This window comes from Suillus subaureus (genome assembly GCF_016647635.1).
Source record: "Suillus subaureus strain MN1 chromosome Unknown BJ212scaffold_35, whole genome shotgun sequence".
Taxonomy (NCBI): Eukaryota; Fungi; Basidiomycota; class Agaricomycetes; order Boletales; family Suillaceae; genus Suillus; species Suillus subaureus.
In genome coordinates, this window is record NW_024538591.1 from 194,053 (window position 1) to 209,494 (window position 15,442).

Sequence of the window (15,442 nt, forward strand, 5' to 3'; positions counted from 1 at the left end):
TGGCAACAGCGGCAAACCAAATGCCGATAAATGATACGACGATAGCCTAAGTGATTCATCAACGTCGCAATGGTGTAGTCAGAGCATGGGACTCACAAAAAGGGCGGATAGCATTGCTACGAGTACGATTCGATTTTTATTCCAAAGCGCATATGTCCTGAGCACAAAAATGAATCAGATCAAGAGCACGTATATGTCGCAGGGGAAGGAGAGATACATTCAGAGCAAGTGAGTGATGTCACTCCAAAACCTGTGAGAAGAAATAGCAGCGCTCGACCAGGAAGTGCAAGCAACATATACCGTGCACGTACATGAGTAAATACCGATCAACATCCGGCATTTCTGGTGAAATCGTGTAGTAAGCGTCATTCGTCAGTAGGTAAGTCCGCTGCACGCTCACATACATCGGGGTTCTCGTTCGGGACGAAGGTTACTGGAGTATAGCATGTCAGTTCATTATCAGAGGGATATGTGCTCACTGCTTGGAATGAACGCACAATATAGGTCCGTGGCAATGAAGAAAAAGGGGACATATCGGGCAATGATATAAAGCGCTTTTACCTTAGTCCAGCGCGACCGAAGCAGGAATGTCCACTTTGAACAGCATATTATCAATATCCAAAGTGAGGCGTGTAGCGGAACAAGTGCATGACTCACCTCTTTGTAAAGTAAAGTAACATAATCATAGGTCTGGATAAACAGGTTTTACGGCAGATAGGAATAGATTGGGACAAGCCTACCCAAAGTGTAGCCAGCATCGCTGAGTTGTCAAGTTAGAACGAGGGAGAAGCAATTCAGACCACACGCACTGCATATGCACTGGTGGCCGCACATGACATGAGTATCTGTTATTATCTCCTCGCATTAAGAAAACGACGCACCGCTAAGTAATGCAGACGCCAGGCCGCTGTAACTTGGACATCGTCAGGCGAAGACTCCATCTGCTTTCGTTCGAGAGGTAAAAGAAACGGGTTTCGCGCGCACATCATGCAGCTTTCATATGTGGTATGAATGATGAAGTGAATGAAGAGGCGAGGGTGGACTTGACCCTCACCATTATAGAATTGAGACTCGTGGGACTGGCATTTGAGTCGAATATAAACTACATCTGCATTCCAGTACGTAATTTGAAGCGAGTCTCAAACACAGGTGTAGGAATAAGTGAAGGAGACACCTCAGTCGACAGTGACAACCCGACTTCGGAGATCGTTTTTGGCTTCATTGATTTCCTGCATGACAAACAGACGATCATTAATGCATAAGTCTTCGAGAAATTTGTACAGCGCTTACCTGCAGCAGCTCGTGATAGGCCTCGGGACAGTCACGGAATGTAAACACCCTCCAGCCGAGACTCCAGAGGGAATACGACCCGAATGACACCAAGAGCCACCACGGAATCTGATTTATGTTATTGGAGCATGATTTAAGGCATTCGTGCCAGTAAGCTCGTGAGAAGAACGCACGACAGGAAGAATCTCTTGGGCTATACTGACATCAATGAGTGTTATGGGCAGGACCTCGAACAACACCAGTAGATAAATCGAAATAAGGATGGAGGAGTATATTGAGACTCGATGCAAGCGAGCCATGATTCAATACAATAGGGTGCCCTCACAAAAAAGTGGGTTGGCGAATGATGAATGATTAATGAGGCCTGGTCGTTTGTGCTTCACAGTGACAGCGAGTTGTAGACTCGTACTAGTTCGAGATTTCCAGATCACGTGATTGACTTGAAGCTCAATTTTCCTACAAGCTTCGTCATCATTTATCGGAAACCATGTTTTTACTCTAGCAAACGTCCCATGGCCATTCTGCAGGGCTCCTTTCACCACCTCCGCTGACAAGAAGTGTTCCAACTTCCCTGTAGGGTTGCTTGCACTGTGCTTCCAAGCAACGTCTACCCAAACTGCCTAGCTCACCGTAGTTCCTCCTTTCCTCAGTGTGTTGTTCGTGCGGACGGCTCATCGTACATGCAGTGGATGATGTCGTCACATCCATGAATAACCTTGACGCGCGATGTAATAGAGGAAGTCGGTGCGGGGGAGTGGTTCGAGCTTCAAGAGGGTATTGAGGCTGAACTGAGCAAAAAGCAAAAAGCTACCCGGAAAAAATGAGTGCGCTGGTACCTCGTCTCTCTTGGGCTCTTGGGGTACGTTTTCCCCGGCCGGAATAATTGGAAATCCCATCCTGCTGGCATTTCTCAGCTTCTCGCATCGGATTACTACTTAAGTTGACACTTGCATCATGAAGGAGATTAGTGATGAAATGACTCATTTCATCACTAATCTCCTTCATGATGCACGTTCATATCAATCGAGTGAGTTCAACTATGTTTCAGGTGTCCATATCCGTGTACTCCGAGATCAACAACTTGCTGTATGGTGATGCACATCGCCATGCGTCACACAAGGGTTTTGTTTATTTATGATCAAACGATATTATGATGCACGTGGAAGTTCCTACGGCTTCTTGACACCAACGAGATCGAGCTCTGTTCTCCGTCTTATACGACAGCTCACATTGTTTAGACTCGGCTCGACAGAGTGCGATACGATGGTGAATATCCGTGTCAGCCAGCCCCGTTCATACGCAACTATCTTCCTCCAGTGTTCTGTGTACGGCAAGTGGACCATACTTGCAGATATTTGGCAGATAGAGTGTGGTCCAGAGGAGTATACGCGCAAGTACATGATGATGTTTAGTTAGACATAAGGTTACACGATATTGTGCGTACATAATAAGTAGACATGAAAATATGGTCCATCATGGTTGAGAATCGCTGTAAACACTCGGCAGACAATCGCGTCTCCTACTAGTAGTACTAAGAGCCCCGCTGGGTAAAATGAAACAACTTTTTGACACCCTTCATCAGCTTGACATCGGAGCTGCTCTTCTCGGATTCCACACGGCGAGAAACGTACTCGTCCCGCACACCACCCTCTCCGTCGGGGACTTGTACACGCCTGATCGTGTAGCCCGGCTTGGGTCTCGGGAGATACATGTGGATTACTTCTTCCTCTGAGTCTTCACACGCACACTGTAGGTGATGTCACAAATCAGCACGCTAGCAACGGAATCAGTCAACACTTGCTGGCACAATTTGTCTTGCGGGGATGGTCGGGACTGGCGCCTGCAGGTGAAGGTCTAAATCAGCATAATATCCAAAGTCCAAGATAAAATCATCTTACGTGCAGCAAACGGTCGCACTTTGCGCAAATCGGTTTGCCGTAGCACTTTTCGCAAACTGACTTGCGGTCGAACAACGCTCCTTCTTGACCCTACACACGAAAAAAAATGTGAATCGCGACAACAGCAGAACACGAAGAACATACCTCCGGGACCGCGATGACTGCAGAGCACCTCAAGTTTGAACACACTTGTTCCATGATTCAAGTAGAGATCAAAGATATAAGGAGAAGAGTAAGATTTTGAGAGATGAGAACTGCTGGAAACTTTCAGCGGTGAGAGACAATGAGTGAGTGGTGATAAAACATGGGGGCTTATATATGATACAGAAAGATAAAAGTGTAGTGGCGAAATGTGGATGGCAGGAGTGTGGAAGCTTAAGCACCAGTGGAAGAGTGGTGCCAAGACAATGCGTGAACAATAGAACAGAGACGTGGCTGCATACGAGAGTGCACCGACGAAACAGGTGTGGAACTCCCTATAATGAGGTACCTGAGGCGCAATGCAGCAGAGGTGGAAATTACTCATACTCACCTATCCACAAACGATCATCTCCACACGACACAATGTCGTTGTGGGGGCAATAGACTCCTCGTGTCTGATGCCACTACTCGTGTAAATTGACTACAAATACGGCGGGAGAAAGTATCGCGGCGACGGAAAGTCACTTGTCCCTGTGTTGATGCGTTGGACTGGCATAAGCTTCCGCATGGACACAGCGCCAAGTGACATTCAAAAGAAAAGGGTCTCGAGAACGAGGATGCGATATGTGTACATGTCAATTTTGAAGGTGAGTCCATCGAGCGCAGCGCACCTCATCAATGCAAGGGACAGGGGTACTGAAGAGAGAATGTTAGGTGGTACAGTCACTAATTGGTTTACTGCCTCAGTCACCATTTTGACTGTGTACGAGGTTGACGATATACGTACAAAAGACGGCTAGGAGGGGTGGTAGGATATCACCCTGTCCAACATGGTGGAGCTGAGGGGACGTCAGTTGGACATCAGTACCCATACCAGTAGCAGCCACGGTACCGGGCAGAGACACTCTCCGTATTGGCATATGTGGTTGTAATGTTACAATAAAGGCGCGACTTCACTCTCACCGCCGATGTCAACCTGGGGGAACATGCTATCATCAAATAACATTCAAAATAGAAGTCGTCTCACCTTCGGCAACAGAGGTGTAGTATGTGGGTAATGAAGATGAACCACGGCGATTTGTTATAGTGATACTGTGTTAAGCCGAAATGCATGATCTGCACACACATTTTACAGCATTCCCCAGCTAGACTTGGATGTAGAGATATCGACGCTCAAGCGCTCACAGGCAGGCTGCTTCAAAGTTCATGGTGAGCAGTACTTATGGTGGGTCAAATGGACAATAAATAAATCACGTGCACGCACACACAAATCGCGCGCACACAAGTAGAAAAACTATGTCATAGTAATACATCAAACAGGGAAACTGTGGCGGACCTGTGATGGATCATCAGTACAACTGCAATATCTGAGTAGAGGCATCATAGAACCACTGCATTTTTTGACTGTGGGAATTTTGTCACTACACCCAAAACATTAGCCATTTCCGGTCATCTCCTGGATCTCAACATTTCCCACACTGCTCCCCAGCACATTCCTGCCCACCACCATCCTATCTACTGTATAGAAGTATTAGTGTAGGCTATGTACATATAATAATTCACAATATAACACTTTTGTATGTTTTTGTCCCAATATAAGCTCCAGAGACCTGTGCATATAATACAGAAAAAAAATTAAAAACACATCGGCATTTTTGCCCCTTCAATGATAGAATGCCTTAGTGCACTGGTTATATGTTTTTGGGTATATATGAGTCTATTCTACCGCTTTATTGACCCTCTAAAGGTCCCTGCACCACTAGATGTAGCATACACCCAAAAATAACAAGTAGTTTTGCATTGTTTTCAGTTTTAACCATATATACCTCAAAATATGGGAAGAAGGGGAAAGTGCTGGTCTAGAGGAGAACACGCACAAGTTCGTAGTACATAACGATGTATAGTTAGACATAAAGTTACACGATGTTGAGCATACATAATAAGTAGACAAGACACGGTCCCTCGTGGTTAAGAATCGGTGCAAACACTCGGCAGAAAATCGCGTCTCCTACTAGTAGTACTAAGAGGCCCGCTGGGTAAAATGGAACAACTTTTTGATACCCTTCATCAGCTTGAAATCGGTGCTGCTCTTCTCGGATTCCACCCGGCGAGAAACATACTCGTCCCGCATGCCACCCTCTCCGTCGGGGACTTGTACATGCCTGATCGCGTAGCCCGGCTTGGGTTTCGGGAGATACGTATGGATTATGTCTTCTTCTGAGTCTTCATATACATACCGCAGGTGATGTCACAAATCAGCACGCTGGCGACGGAATCAGTTAACACTTACTGGCACAATTTGTCTTATGGGCATAATCGGAACTGGCGTCTGCAGGTGAAGCTATAAATCAGAATAATATCCAAAGTCCAAGAGAAAATCATCTTACGTGCAGCAAACGGTCGCACTTTGTGCAAATCGGTTTGCCGTAGCACTTTTCGCAAACTGACTTGCGATCGAACAACGCTACTTCTTGACCCTACACACCAAAAAATGTGAATCGAGACAACAACAGAGCATGAAGAACATACCTCTGGGATCACAATGACTGCAGAGCACCTCAAGTTTGAACACACTTGTTCCATGATTCGAGTAGAGATCAAAGATATAAGGAGAAGAGTAAGATTTTGAGAGATGGTAACTGCTGGAAACTTTCAGCAGTGGGAGATGATGAGTGAGTAGCGATAAAACATGGGGGCTTATATATGATACAGAAAGATAAAAGCGTAGTGGCGAAATGTGGATGCTGGGTGTGTCAAGGTCTAAGCACCAGTGGAAGCATCAGTGGAAGAGTGGTGCCAAGACAATGCATTGTAGCACGTGAACAACGGAACAGAGATGTGACTGTATATGAGAGTGCACCGACGAAGCAAGTGTGGAACTCCCTACAATGAGGTACCTGAGGCGTAATGCAGCAGAGGTGGAAATTACTAAGACTCACCTATCCACAAGCGATCATTTCCACACAACACAATGTTGTTGTGGGAGCAATAGACTCCTCGTATAAATTGACTACAAATGCGACGGGAGAAAGTATCGCGACGACGGAAAGCCACTTGTCTCCGTGTTGATGCGTTGCCCTGGCGTAGGCTGCCGCATGGACACAGCGCCAAGTGACATTCAAAAGAAAAGGGTCTCGAGAACGATGATGCAATTTATGTACGTGTCAATTTCGAAGGTGAGTCCATTGAGCGCAGCGCACCTCATCAATACAAGGGACGGGGGCACTGAAGAGAGAATGTTAAGTAGGGCAGTCACTGATTGGTTTACTGCCTCAGTCACCCTTTTGACCGCGTGGGAGGACGACTATATATTGCTTACGCCCGAAGGACGGCCAGAGCATCACTCTGTAAAGGACTCCTAACAGGGTAGAGCTGAGAGGGACGTCGGTTAGACACCGGTATCCATACCAGTAGCAGCGACGGAACTGGTAGAGACACTCCCTGTACTGGCATATGTTCCAGCCATGATCGTGATATTACAGTAAAGGTGCGATTCTACCCCCATCGCCGATCTCAACCTGGGGGAGCATCCTATGCATCAGGTAACATGTCGAGGGTCAAATTTTCTATGGAAGTCATCTCACCTTCGGCGACGGAAGCATAGTATGTGGGCAATGAATGATGAACCACGGTGTATCTATCATGGTGTTAAGCTGAAAAACGCATGATCGGTACGCACATTTTACAGCATTCCCTAGCTAGACACTTGGTACTATGCAGCTTGGGTGTAGAGACATCGACAATCATCTGATAGGCTACTTCAAAGTTCATGGTGGTGTTGAGCAGTACTCGGACTCAACGGTATGAATCACAAAACGTATTTCTCACGCTCGCTTCACCTTCCGCTGCCGCGTCCGCGTGAACATCCACTCAATATTTGACACATACTGTTTCCAAACTAAAGGTAAGACTTTTTATGAGTCTGTTAACACGCTCACACTCAATATACTTTGTAGGATATTACCTCAATGGCTGCAGAGGCAGGCGTAGTTGCAAATGCAGCTGAAGGTTCGGGATCTTGGACCTCAAGCTCTGGCCAGACGAAGGCATTTACTTCTCCTACAGCATGTCATTCCCCGAATTAATGCCATCATATAGTTCTCCATATACCCCACTCCCATACCCGAAGTTATGCTACTCGACACCCCGTCGGCATTAGAGAAGCGAATTGGGATGGTGCGGCGGGAGATCACGGGTTACTATACCGGCGTCCACTCCAAAACGCAGGATATTATAGACCGGTGGATCTCTGTTGAAGAGAAGGTGGAAAGTGAGTTATATTGTCTTGTACCGACCACTATGCCCTTATTGACCATTGGACCGCGAACAGCTCGCATAAAATCCTTCCGTGATCCTACAGAGCCCTTAAATCCCGGACTGCTCTATACCGGAATTTCTGCCCTGACGACGTCTGTCCTCACTCGCTCGCGCGCACTCCCTACACGTATCTTTCTTCCTCCCATAGCCCTAGTTGGCGCATTTATGTATTTCCTTCCGGGTACCACTTCTCGGGTCGGTGCGTATACCGGGGAGCTCGAAGATCGTTATGTCCCTCGCTTTCGAGAAATCAGAAGAACCTCTGTCGCACACAGTGGCATAGCCTGGGAGCGCGCGAAAGAAAGTGCTGCTGCTGGACGAGAGTCGGTTAATAAAGGTGTGAAGAGCATTGTGGGGAGCATCGAACAGGGGACAGGGCTTAACCTAAAAGCTATGGGATGGGCACAGGAAGTGAAGAAGGAGGCGCAGAGTGTTGCTGATGTAGTTCAAAAGGATATCAAGGAGGCTATCGAGAGCAAGAGCTCGAGTGGCGACTCGGAAGACTCCAAGAGATTGGTATAGAGTGCGAGAGTGTCGTATGTATGGACCATTTTTCATAAGATGATCTCTCACAATTAATCATAATGCAGCACTTAGAGACTAACGTTTCGTGACGCTGGAATATTATATGTGGTACTCCCATCTTCAAAAAGTGTTATGAGATGACTGACGGGACTAAGTACATGCGAGTCTATCATTCATCCTGCACAAATGTAATAATGGCATTGGTAACTACTAGCTAGGTAGAACATCACGTTGTCACAGAGAGCGTTCAAGATACCAAATTCCCACGTTCCGCTGAAATGCCTCACTAATAAGAGGTCGCTGCTCTCTCAAATTTCAGCGCTTTCAGCTCCCACTAGTTTTGCATCTCCTTTTAATTATTCAAGCTCTTGCAGCTCGAAAGCTCCGTGAAATTGGCGCAGAGCCCTACGGGTCCTCAACTGCAAGATATACAATCTACTCTGGAACGAATGGCCCATCGTGATAAATTGCACTTCTGTCCATCTGCCAACAACACATGGCCTGCAACCCTTGCGGCGTCTCTCGTACATCAAGTCAATTCGAAATCGTGCACTCGACAACCATATATTAACCAGAATTGTATGGTGAAGCAAAATCTAGATGGTGTGCCTCAGGATTGTCGAGACGTAGACCAATGTAAGCGAGAGCGTAGTTCTCATGAAGCCCGATTTGTCTATGTCTTGACTACCCTGTTTTCCTCCACTTGATTGCGACAATCCCATCTTCTATCTACCCATTTGACGGCACTGGCAGTCCAGGAGGGGATCTGTCATAGCCTACCGATTTCAAGCGCCGTTCTACTAGGGGAAAGTAGTTCCCACGGATAATCAAGTTGCCCGAACACCTTGGCCCTGTGCATACCTGCGATTAAGATGAACTGGCAATCTTTGGCGCTCTGTTTCTTGTGTTTAAGTCAATGCTGTCTTGCCTACGATGGCATGGATACGTCCATGGATGATGGTATGAGCCTTTCCGTAGGGAACATGCTCTCGTATCTGCACTTTACGCCAGGAGACACTCGTGGGTTATATCTTCTCAACTACATACAATGAGCTCTTCTAACAGGCTGGCACACAGTGTGGTTCCTTGGCTGGGTTCCTAAGAGCTCGGGAGCCATGGTTGGCACCTGTATCGCACTGTTTATGTTGGCGTTGATCGAGCGCTGGATAGCGGCTTGTCGAGGAGTGATGGAGTTCCACTGGGGCCAACAGTACGTCCTTTCCTTCCTTGTAATAGAATATTTCTTATGAATGCTCAGGGCGATTATCATTGCGTCGGACAAACTTGATACTCTACCGACTCAGTCATCTCCCATCGGATTCATCAAGCGCTTCACGCCCCGCTCTATTCCCGCGCATGATATTACGCGTGGGATCATGTTTGCGGCGCAGACGCTGCTTGGTTACCTCTTCATGTTGACAGTCATGTACGTCGTGTCGCTCTTTTTGTTCGTCGAGTTGTTGATGTGCTGGACGTGGACAGGACGTACCAGCTTGGTTTTATATTCTCCCTTGTGGTGGGGCTCGGAGTGGGAGAGACTCTCTTTGGAAGGTTTGGTAGTATTGCGTACGCGCATTAAATGGATTGCGCGTGCTCATTTTGTAAGTATAGAATGGCTGCAAAGCATTGTATTCCTCTTGTTTGGTTGTCATCACGCACGTCAGGCTGGGTGCAACATATGATACGGATTACTCGGAGATAGTATCCAATAATACAAACTTAACACCACTTGCCGTGGTTAGGCATGAGGGTACGAAGCATACAGGCGCGGCAATCAGCGGTGGAACGCAGCATGCGAGCGTTCGCGCCAGGAGATAGGACAAGCAAAGCAGTCAATCTTCGGGCAGGAGTCCCATCTCACTGCTTGTACATGCACTAATGTCCCCTACACCGAGTACCGCTGTTCTGTGTTACATGTTGTGTCGTATGGCTGATATCAGCATCGTTCTGTACATTACGATCCCCAGTCATGCTATTCTCCTGCGTTCTCTTAGCATATCCAATGTACCCTAGACCTGCTGACATGACTGTAATGGTCAGCCACGACAGATTTTCCGTGGTCCGTGCTCATTTTCTTGATCAAGGGTAAACAAGGACTTTTGAAAAATGTTTTTTCGACTTACTAATCAGGCACTGCTGCTCAACCTTACCTCCTCAGATCTAGAGTCCTCGCTAGCTCTGCGACAATATGGCTGCTCCAGTCGTACCCAGCAGCTTCCAAATTTACGAGTATGTTTGATAAATCTGATCCTACACACTGAAACGCATGCGGGAATTAATAGCTCATACGTCGAAGATCCCAAATGGCAAATTAAATTCACCATAATCTGGTGCTCTGGCGTAGCGCTAGCTGTGGCTGTCTCTGTTCCGAGTTTGATTCTGGGGTTGAGGCATGGGCGTTCCCTTAAGGGAATCGCTGGAATCTCAGAGACCAATGGATATCAGTCTGCCTATTCCGATGACAAGGAGCCGCCGCCTAGCCGTCGAAGAGGTCGCAGATTGGTTGGAGCTTGGAATGCTCTTATCTCGCCAACGCACTGGTCTCCTCCGAAGCTTGAACTCAATCTTGGACAAAGTGCGTATCGAGGGTGCTATGTTACTTATAGGAAAAACTGACACATTGTAATATTTAGTCGTAGTCATATTGGCGTATCTCGCAGCTGTACTTGTATGCATCATAAAGGATGCACCTCTTATTTCGAATCCGAACAGAGCTGGTGAGTCAGTCACATCTGTTTACGAACGAGAGGAATTTATTTGAGCCACGTAGGATTTCTCGCCTCTCGCACAGTTCCCTGTTGTCTTTTTGTTCGCAACAAAAAATTCAATTCTGTCCTTACTTTTAGGACCAGGGAATGGATACGAAAAACTCAATTTTATGCATAGAATGGCGGGAAGAGCCATGTTTCTTGCTGGATGCATTCATGGGTCCCTATGGATTCGCAACCACCTACAGTATGGAATTCAGATTCTTGGTCCACAGAAAGAGACTTCTGGAGTTGCCTCGTTAGCGCTCCTCTGCATCATTGTCCTTACGTCGTTGAGGCCGGTCAGGAGACTGTTTTATGAGTATTTCTTTGTCATCCAGTGAGTTTTGTCGCTTCGCGTCACACTGCAGCTAACATTTGTTGCAGCGTTTTAACATACGTGGCATTCTTTGTCACCATATGCTACCATACATTATATGCATCGCCGTGGATATTCCCTCCCCTTGCATTTTATGGTGCAGATGTGTTATTGCGCCTATTCCGCTATCGAATCAAGGATGCCACACTTACTGCGCAGGACGCTCACATGACTCTGGTACAAGAAACATTCGAGCGTTATTCAATAGACTGTTGACTTCATTTTTCACAGATCCGCGTTCATAATTGCGACGATGGCTGGCTTGCTGGCCAACATGTCAGACTGCGCGTTTTCTTCTCTAACAGAGTGTTCGAATCCCATGCCCTCACTATTCTCTCGGCTACACCTTCCCATTCATGCCTCTCCTCGCCTGGATTCCTTCTCGCTGCACGAAATGATGGAGACTGGACGCGGGCATTGAATAATTATACCCGAAAGGAGCAAGAACGTTTACAAATTAATAAGTCTGAGGGCGACTCAGCTGCTTTCGTGCAAGTCATGCTGGATGGTCCTTACGGAGGATCAAGTGTCGATCTGGGTCTACACGAAAGCGTGTTGCTTATAGCCGGCGGGTCTGGCGTCACATTCACTCTTGGTCTGTTGGACGATATCATCGGTAGGTGTGTCAAACTAGGCCGCAGTCAAGGGGAACGAACAAGGAGAATCGAATTCACTTGGTGTATTAGATCTTTCGGTATTTCATTTTTACCACCGGCATCATATCATCCTGATCCATTTTTACAGGTCAGATAGAATGGTTTGCCCCGATGCTGATGGATATTGCCACGGCGGCGTCAAATAGCACCATTGACCTGCACATTTCTATTTTCGTAACGTGCCTTTGTGATTTAGAAGCGGTACCTCATATCCCTAACTCCATCGTCACACTCTCGCGTCCGTCTGTTCAGGATCTTCTCAAGGACTTCATCAGCCCTTCGCCATCATCTGATAGGGAAGATTCGGTCGAGATCCGATTTGATGAAAGCCAGAAATTACACGCGTCGGGTGGGGGAGTCGTGGTCTGTGCTAGCGGCCCAGAGAGCTTGACTAGAGAGGCCCAGAATGCAGTCGCGAGATTGGGTTTGACAATGAACATGGATGTGGGCGGGATTGCTCTACATACAGAGCTGTTTACTTTGTAACGCTGAGGTATATGTCATCTTGGTGACTTGATACCAGCGTATTTTGTGAGAGTGAGGAACGCGGAAGTCTTAATAACTTTAGGCTATCAAAACATCAAAATTGCAGAGACAGATCTGCAAAGCAGGAGACAAATGGTACACTACATCTAAGTATTCTACTAATACTTAACAACAAGTGAAACTAGTTATGTCGCAAGGACAATCAAAACGTATAAGTCTGAATGAATTCGTCCCCGTTTGGCTGTGAAGTATGAATAGTAGCATCCTGCTTCAAATATATACCTGGGTGGACAACGTTCAGAGTATAGATGGCAGCGGTGACAAAACTCCCATCGAGCCAGTCTATCGACAATCAGTATTCTGTCGGCAACATGTGAAGACAGTGCTGCGACTCACTAAAGTAGGACTCGGTCGCAATCACTGACCCTGACCACCCATCGGCGAGCTCCACTGTGCGGTACACAGATCTAAGGATTAGGTTAGCACATTGTAACTGTTGATAACAATATAGACGTTAACCGAATAAAAAGGCAGATGGTACAGAAGCTCATCCCATAAATCATTCTTTGCACTTTCTTACTCAAAGAATGTTGACCTTGCTCGAATTTAATGACCTGGTGGCGGAAGGGTGCATTGTATTTCTGGCGCAAGAAAAACTCGGCCGCCAAACCCATGTAGACCACTATAGCAACTAAAGAGCGAAGATGATGAATTTCGGTGAGAGAAGTATCACAGCGCCACGCATCACGCACATAGCTGAGCAGCAATCCCTCCTAGCATAATGTTCCCGCCCTGTCTCCATTGAGCAAATGACACGAGGTGCTAGAAGGGTACCTACCAATGTGGGGACTTTGTTCTCATTAACGGCTTGCGCAGCCAACGCGCCTCCAACAGCTTGTACGACCAAGCAAATAACATCCTACATGAACCAGAGGATATGAAAGTTGGCATCACTTGTATGTGTGGTACTAACAAATGAGCAAAAAACCATGATATCTGCGCCAAATCAGTAACTTAAAGCCAGTATATCAAAGTAACACCAACACATATTTGGGACCAGGCGGCTGAACTGGGGTCCAAATCGATTGATTATTCTACCAAGGATGACAAAGTTGGCTGCAATTAGTGGAGTGGGTGCTAGGACAGTGCCGACAAGCCTGCGGTAACGACGCTTGGGTGGGAATGCGAGTGGTTCCTTCTCGATGAAGACTCACTGCATCTCATAAGGCATCAAAAGCTCGGGGTTCCGGCTCGACCATAACCTGGCACTCCATCCGAATATTTCCATGATACCCGCAAAGGTAACTGTGGGAATCATCCACCAGAGTTTGTATTTAAGCGCTTGGCCCATATGGACGACTGAAGATGTCAAGCTATGATACGATTGTGCGCCATCGAGAGCAGAAATTCATACCAGTTGAAATACTGTATGACGCCACGAACTAAGGAAAGGTCTGAAAGGAATGCGAGACATTCAAATAACATGACTCACAAAAATACAGATCCACTCGGTAGGGACATAATTGTACGGGCTCTCACTGGCCTGTTCTGTTAATCACGCATTATTCAGACGTCACGATACAATAATATTGTGGCACTCACGCGTCGTATAAAATACAGAGTTAATAACCATCGTGACAAAAAAAATGCTTGCAATAAGTGGTATCGAATGATGAGAGCTAGTTCTTGAACCAAAGCCATTTTTCTACTAAACACAGATCAGCTCGGATCGCATGGGGTTTCAAATTAGTATCGTGGCAGCGTTGTTAATGACTTGGCTGCCAGATCGCTGATAAACCAATGAGCCGTCATGATGGGGCTCTGGCTTGACTTGCTGTGATCTATGGGAGGACACTGGAGCGGTGTATCCGCGACTGTGTGCCTGCATGTCGTGAGCAAGGCAAAGTGATGAAGAGCACTGCGCTACGACAAAGCACTGAGTGGCTGACTAAGTTACCTGGATGCTACTCCGTCTCTCGCCTAGGGGTCCCCCCACTCCAACACCACGACAAAGTGAGCAAACTATTACTTACTCGAGATGCCAGTTTGTTACATATGTTTCTCTGGGGTTTAGTAACTGCTACAGCTGTTTCGGAGAATGATGACAGTCGTGGCACAGCAAACGGAGGAGCACAGGCCAAGCCAATGCACGTGCAATCTATGATGCGCGATCGATGTTACTTTCTGCCAATTTCGGGTAATCCAGTACGTGGGGAATAAGTCTGTTGTTACTTGCTAAATGAGAAATACAGCACATCTATGAATTTGACTGTGGGGAAATGTGATACAGATATGTCCATGAACTCGGACTGGATCACAAGTCGGTTCAGGAGAACGCTACTCATCCTGCAAGAATATTTCTATTCCATTACGGGTAGGGTAGAGCACGGGTACGGGTAAAACTGCGGCATATCACTGATGGGTGTGGCGGGTACAAATACGGGTACAGTGTGGATTATAGATTATGGAGATCCGCACGTACACCGTACTTACCCCTGACAGTTTGCGGTGTTGGGCGGGTGTAGAGCCCTGAGCTTGTCCGAGGGTGCGAGGGTCAACTTTTTAAGAACCTCCCGAGTCGGAGCTGTCACCATGTCACTCGTTCCCCAAACATCAAGTCTACATCCATCCACTGTACTTTCGAAGCTTCGGCTGCAGGTTTATCCAATAGCTATGTCGTTTCGGAGTGACAATCGACTGCACTGGTTATACTGATGTTCCAGTGAATTATGTGCTGCTTAAAGAAGGCTGACGAGTCTTCCCGCGGGCCCACCTGTGCTCAACCCTAATTACGGGGCGGTATATCTCGAAAATAAATGCAATAACAATGCTTTGACTCACAAGGCGATAGTACTTCTGGATGTGATGGAGTGTTGGCATTGCTTCGTTGCGGAGCCCAATTATGCAAGCATCGGATGGTCATGTTTTAATGGTCAGGAACTCAGGACCGAGGATCAGCGCAATTGAGGGTCCAACAGTAGTTCACACCTGAGAGAGAATATC

The 15,442-nt window shown here is 46.9% G+C and overlaps 8 protein-coding genes across 8 annotated transcripts; 3 read left to right on the plus strand and 5 right to left on the minus strand.

Moving 5' to 3' along the window:
- Nucleotides 1–16: 16 nt before the first annotated feature.
- On the minus strand, nt 17–1,240 carry BJ212DRAFT_616636 (uncharacterized protein). The gene is made up of 10 exons (XM_041343660.1): nt 882–1,240; nt 810–819; nt 741–760; nt 658–690; nt 498–594; nt 405–433; nt 312–342; nt 218–250; nt 97–157; nt 17–46 (listed from the first exon to the last, which is right to left on the minus strand). Coding segments are annotated over exons 1-9 (363 nt in total). The 5' UTR covers nt 990–1,240; the 3' UTR covers nt 17–46; nt 97–155.
- Nucleotides 996–1,702, minus strand: BJ212DRAFT_1380360 (dolichol-phosphate mannosyltransferase subunit 3). Its single transcript, XM_041336632.1, has 3 exons — nt 1,464–1,702; nt 1,291–1,398; nt 996–1,229 (listed from the first exon to the last, which is right to left on the minus strand). The coding sequence occupies exons 1-3, from the start codon at nt 1,587–1,589 to the stop codon at nt 1,176–1,178; spliced, it is 288 nt and encodes a 95-aa protein (XP_041189025.1). The 5' UTR covers nt 1,590–1,702; the 3' UTR covers nt 996–1,175.
- A 1,119-nt stretch (nt 1,703–2,821) lies between these two features.
- BJ212DRAFT_1302685 (uncharacterized protein) lies at nt 2,822–3,386 on the minus strand (the record flags this gene model as incomplete). The annotated part of the gene is made up of 3 exons (XM_041333300.1): nt 2,822–3,037; nt 3,189–3,278; nt 3,333–3,386. The coding sequence occupies 3 exons, from the start codon at nt 3,384–3,386 to the stop codon at nt 2,822–2,824; spliced, it is 360 nt and encodes a 119-aa protein (XP_041189026.1).
- A 1,963-nt stretch (nt 3,387–5,349) lies between these two features.
- Nucleotides 5,350–5,912, minus strand: BJ212DRAFT_1302686 (uncharacterized protein; the record flags this gene model as incomplete). The annotated part of the gene is made up of 4 exons (XM_041333301.1): nt 5,350–5,552; nt 5,620–5,670; nt 5,728–5,806; nt 5,859–5,912. 4 exons carry the CDS (start codon nt 5,910–5,912, stop codon nt 5,350–5,352), a joined length of 387 nt encoding a protein of 128 aa, XP_041189027.1.
- Nucleotides 5,913–7,165: 1,253 nt separating this feature from the next.
- Nucleotides 7,166–8,467, plus strand: BJ212DRAFT_1380387 (apolipo protein O-domain-containing protein). The gene is made up of 5 exons (XM_041336633.1): nt 7,166–7,233; nt 7,286–7,375; nt 7,428–7,599; nt 7,660–8,182; nt 8,237–8,467. Exons 2-4 carry the CDS (start codon nt 7,298–7,300, stop codon nt 8,166–8,168), a joined length of 759 nt encoding a protein of 252 aa, XP_041189028.1. The 5' UTR covers nt 7,166–7,233; nt 7,286–7,297; the 3' UTR covers nt 8,169–8,182; nt 8,237–8,467.
- A 654-nt stretch (nt 8,468–9,121) lies between these two features.
- On the plus strand, nt 9,122–9,750 carry BJ212DRAFT_1484614 (Ctr copper transporter; the record flags this gene model as incomplete). The annotated part of the gene is made up of 4 exons (XM_041340825.1): nt 9,122–9,191; nt 9,249–9,381; nt 9,430–9,597; nt 9,654–9,750. The coding sequence occupies 4 exons, from the start codon at nt 9,122–9,124 to the stop codon at nt 9,748–9,750; spliced, it is 468 nt and encodes a 155-aa protein (XP_041189029.1).
- Nucleotides 9,751–10,359: 609 nt separating this feature from the next.
- Nucleotides 10,360–12,439, plus strand: BJ212DRAFT_1280011 (iron reductase; the record flags this gene model as incomplete). Its single annotated transcript, XM_041331533.1, has 7 exons — nt 10,360–10,400; nt 10,454–10,746; nt 10,805–10,896; nt 10,942–11,258; nt 11,306–11,474; nt 11,529–11,991; nt 12,042–12,439. The coding sequence occupies 7 exons, from the start codon at nt 10,360–10,362 to the stop codon at nt 12,437–12,439; spliced, it is 1,773 nt and encodes a 590-aa protein (XP_041189030.1).
- A 101-nt stretch (nt 12,440–12,540) lies between these two features.
- On the minus strand, nt 12,541–14,072 carry BJ212DRAFT_1528674 (RTA1 like protein; the record flags this gene model as incomplete). The annotated part of the gene is made up of 10 exons (XM_041341755.1): nt 12,541–12,781; nt 12,836–12,906; nt 12,959–13,130; nt 13,192–13,231; nt 13,278–13,358; nt 13,413–13,435; nt 13,484–13,596; nt 13,654–13,812; nt 13,948–13,987; nt 14,042–14,072. 10 exons carry the CDS (start codon nt 14,070–14,072, stop codon nt 12,642–12,644), a joined length of 870 nt encoding a protein of 289 aa, XP_041189031.1. The 3' UTR covers nt 12,541–12,641.
- Between the last annotated feature and the right edge of the window lie 1,370 nt (nt 14,073–15,442).

Excerpts from the sequence above, each read along its gene's own strand:
- BJ212DRAFT_616636 (XM_041343660.1), bottom strand. The coding sequence starts at position 989 with ATGATGTGCGCGCGAAACCCGTTTCTTTTACCTCTCGAACGAAAGCAG. Across the intron at positions 434-497 it reads CATTGCCACGGACCTATATT|TAACCTTCGTCCCGAACGAG; the intron begins GTGCGTTCATTC and ends GCTATACTCCAG. Across the intron at positions 343-404 it reads TCCCGAACGAGAACCCCGAT|AAATGCCGGATGTTGATCGG; the intron begins GTATGTGAGCGT and ends CGATTTCACCAG.
- BJ212DRAFT_1380360 (XM_041336632.1), bottom strand. The coding sequence starts at position 1,589 with ATGGCTCGCTTGCATCGAGTCTCAATATACTCCTCCATCCTTATTTCG. Across the intron at positions 1,399-1,463 it reads CCCAAGAGATTCTTCCTGTC|ATTCCGTGGTGGCTCTTGGT; the intron begins GTGCGTTCTTCT and ends AACATAAATCAG. Across the intron at positions 1,230-1,290 it reads CCTATCACGAGCTGCTGCAG|GAAATCAATGAAGCCAAAAA; the intron begins GTAAGCGCTGTA and ends TTTGTCATGCAG.
- BJ212DRAFT_1380387 (XM_041336633.1), top strand. The coding sequence starts at position 7,298 with ATGGCTGCAGAGGCAGGCGTAGTTGCAAATGCAGCTGAAGGTTCGGGA. Across the intron at positions 7,376-7,427 it reads CAAGCTCTGGCCAGACGAAG|TTCTCCATATACCCCACTCC; the intron begins GCATTTACTTCT and ends GCCATCATATAG. Across the intron at positions 7,600-7,659 it reads TGTTGAAGAGAAGGTGGAAA|CTCGCATAAAATCCTTCCGT; the intron begins GTGAGTTATATT and ends GACCGCGAACAG.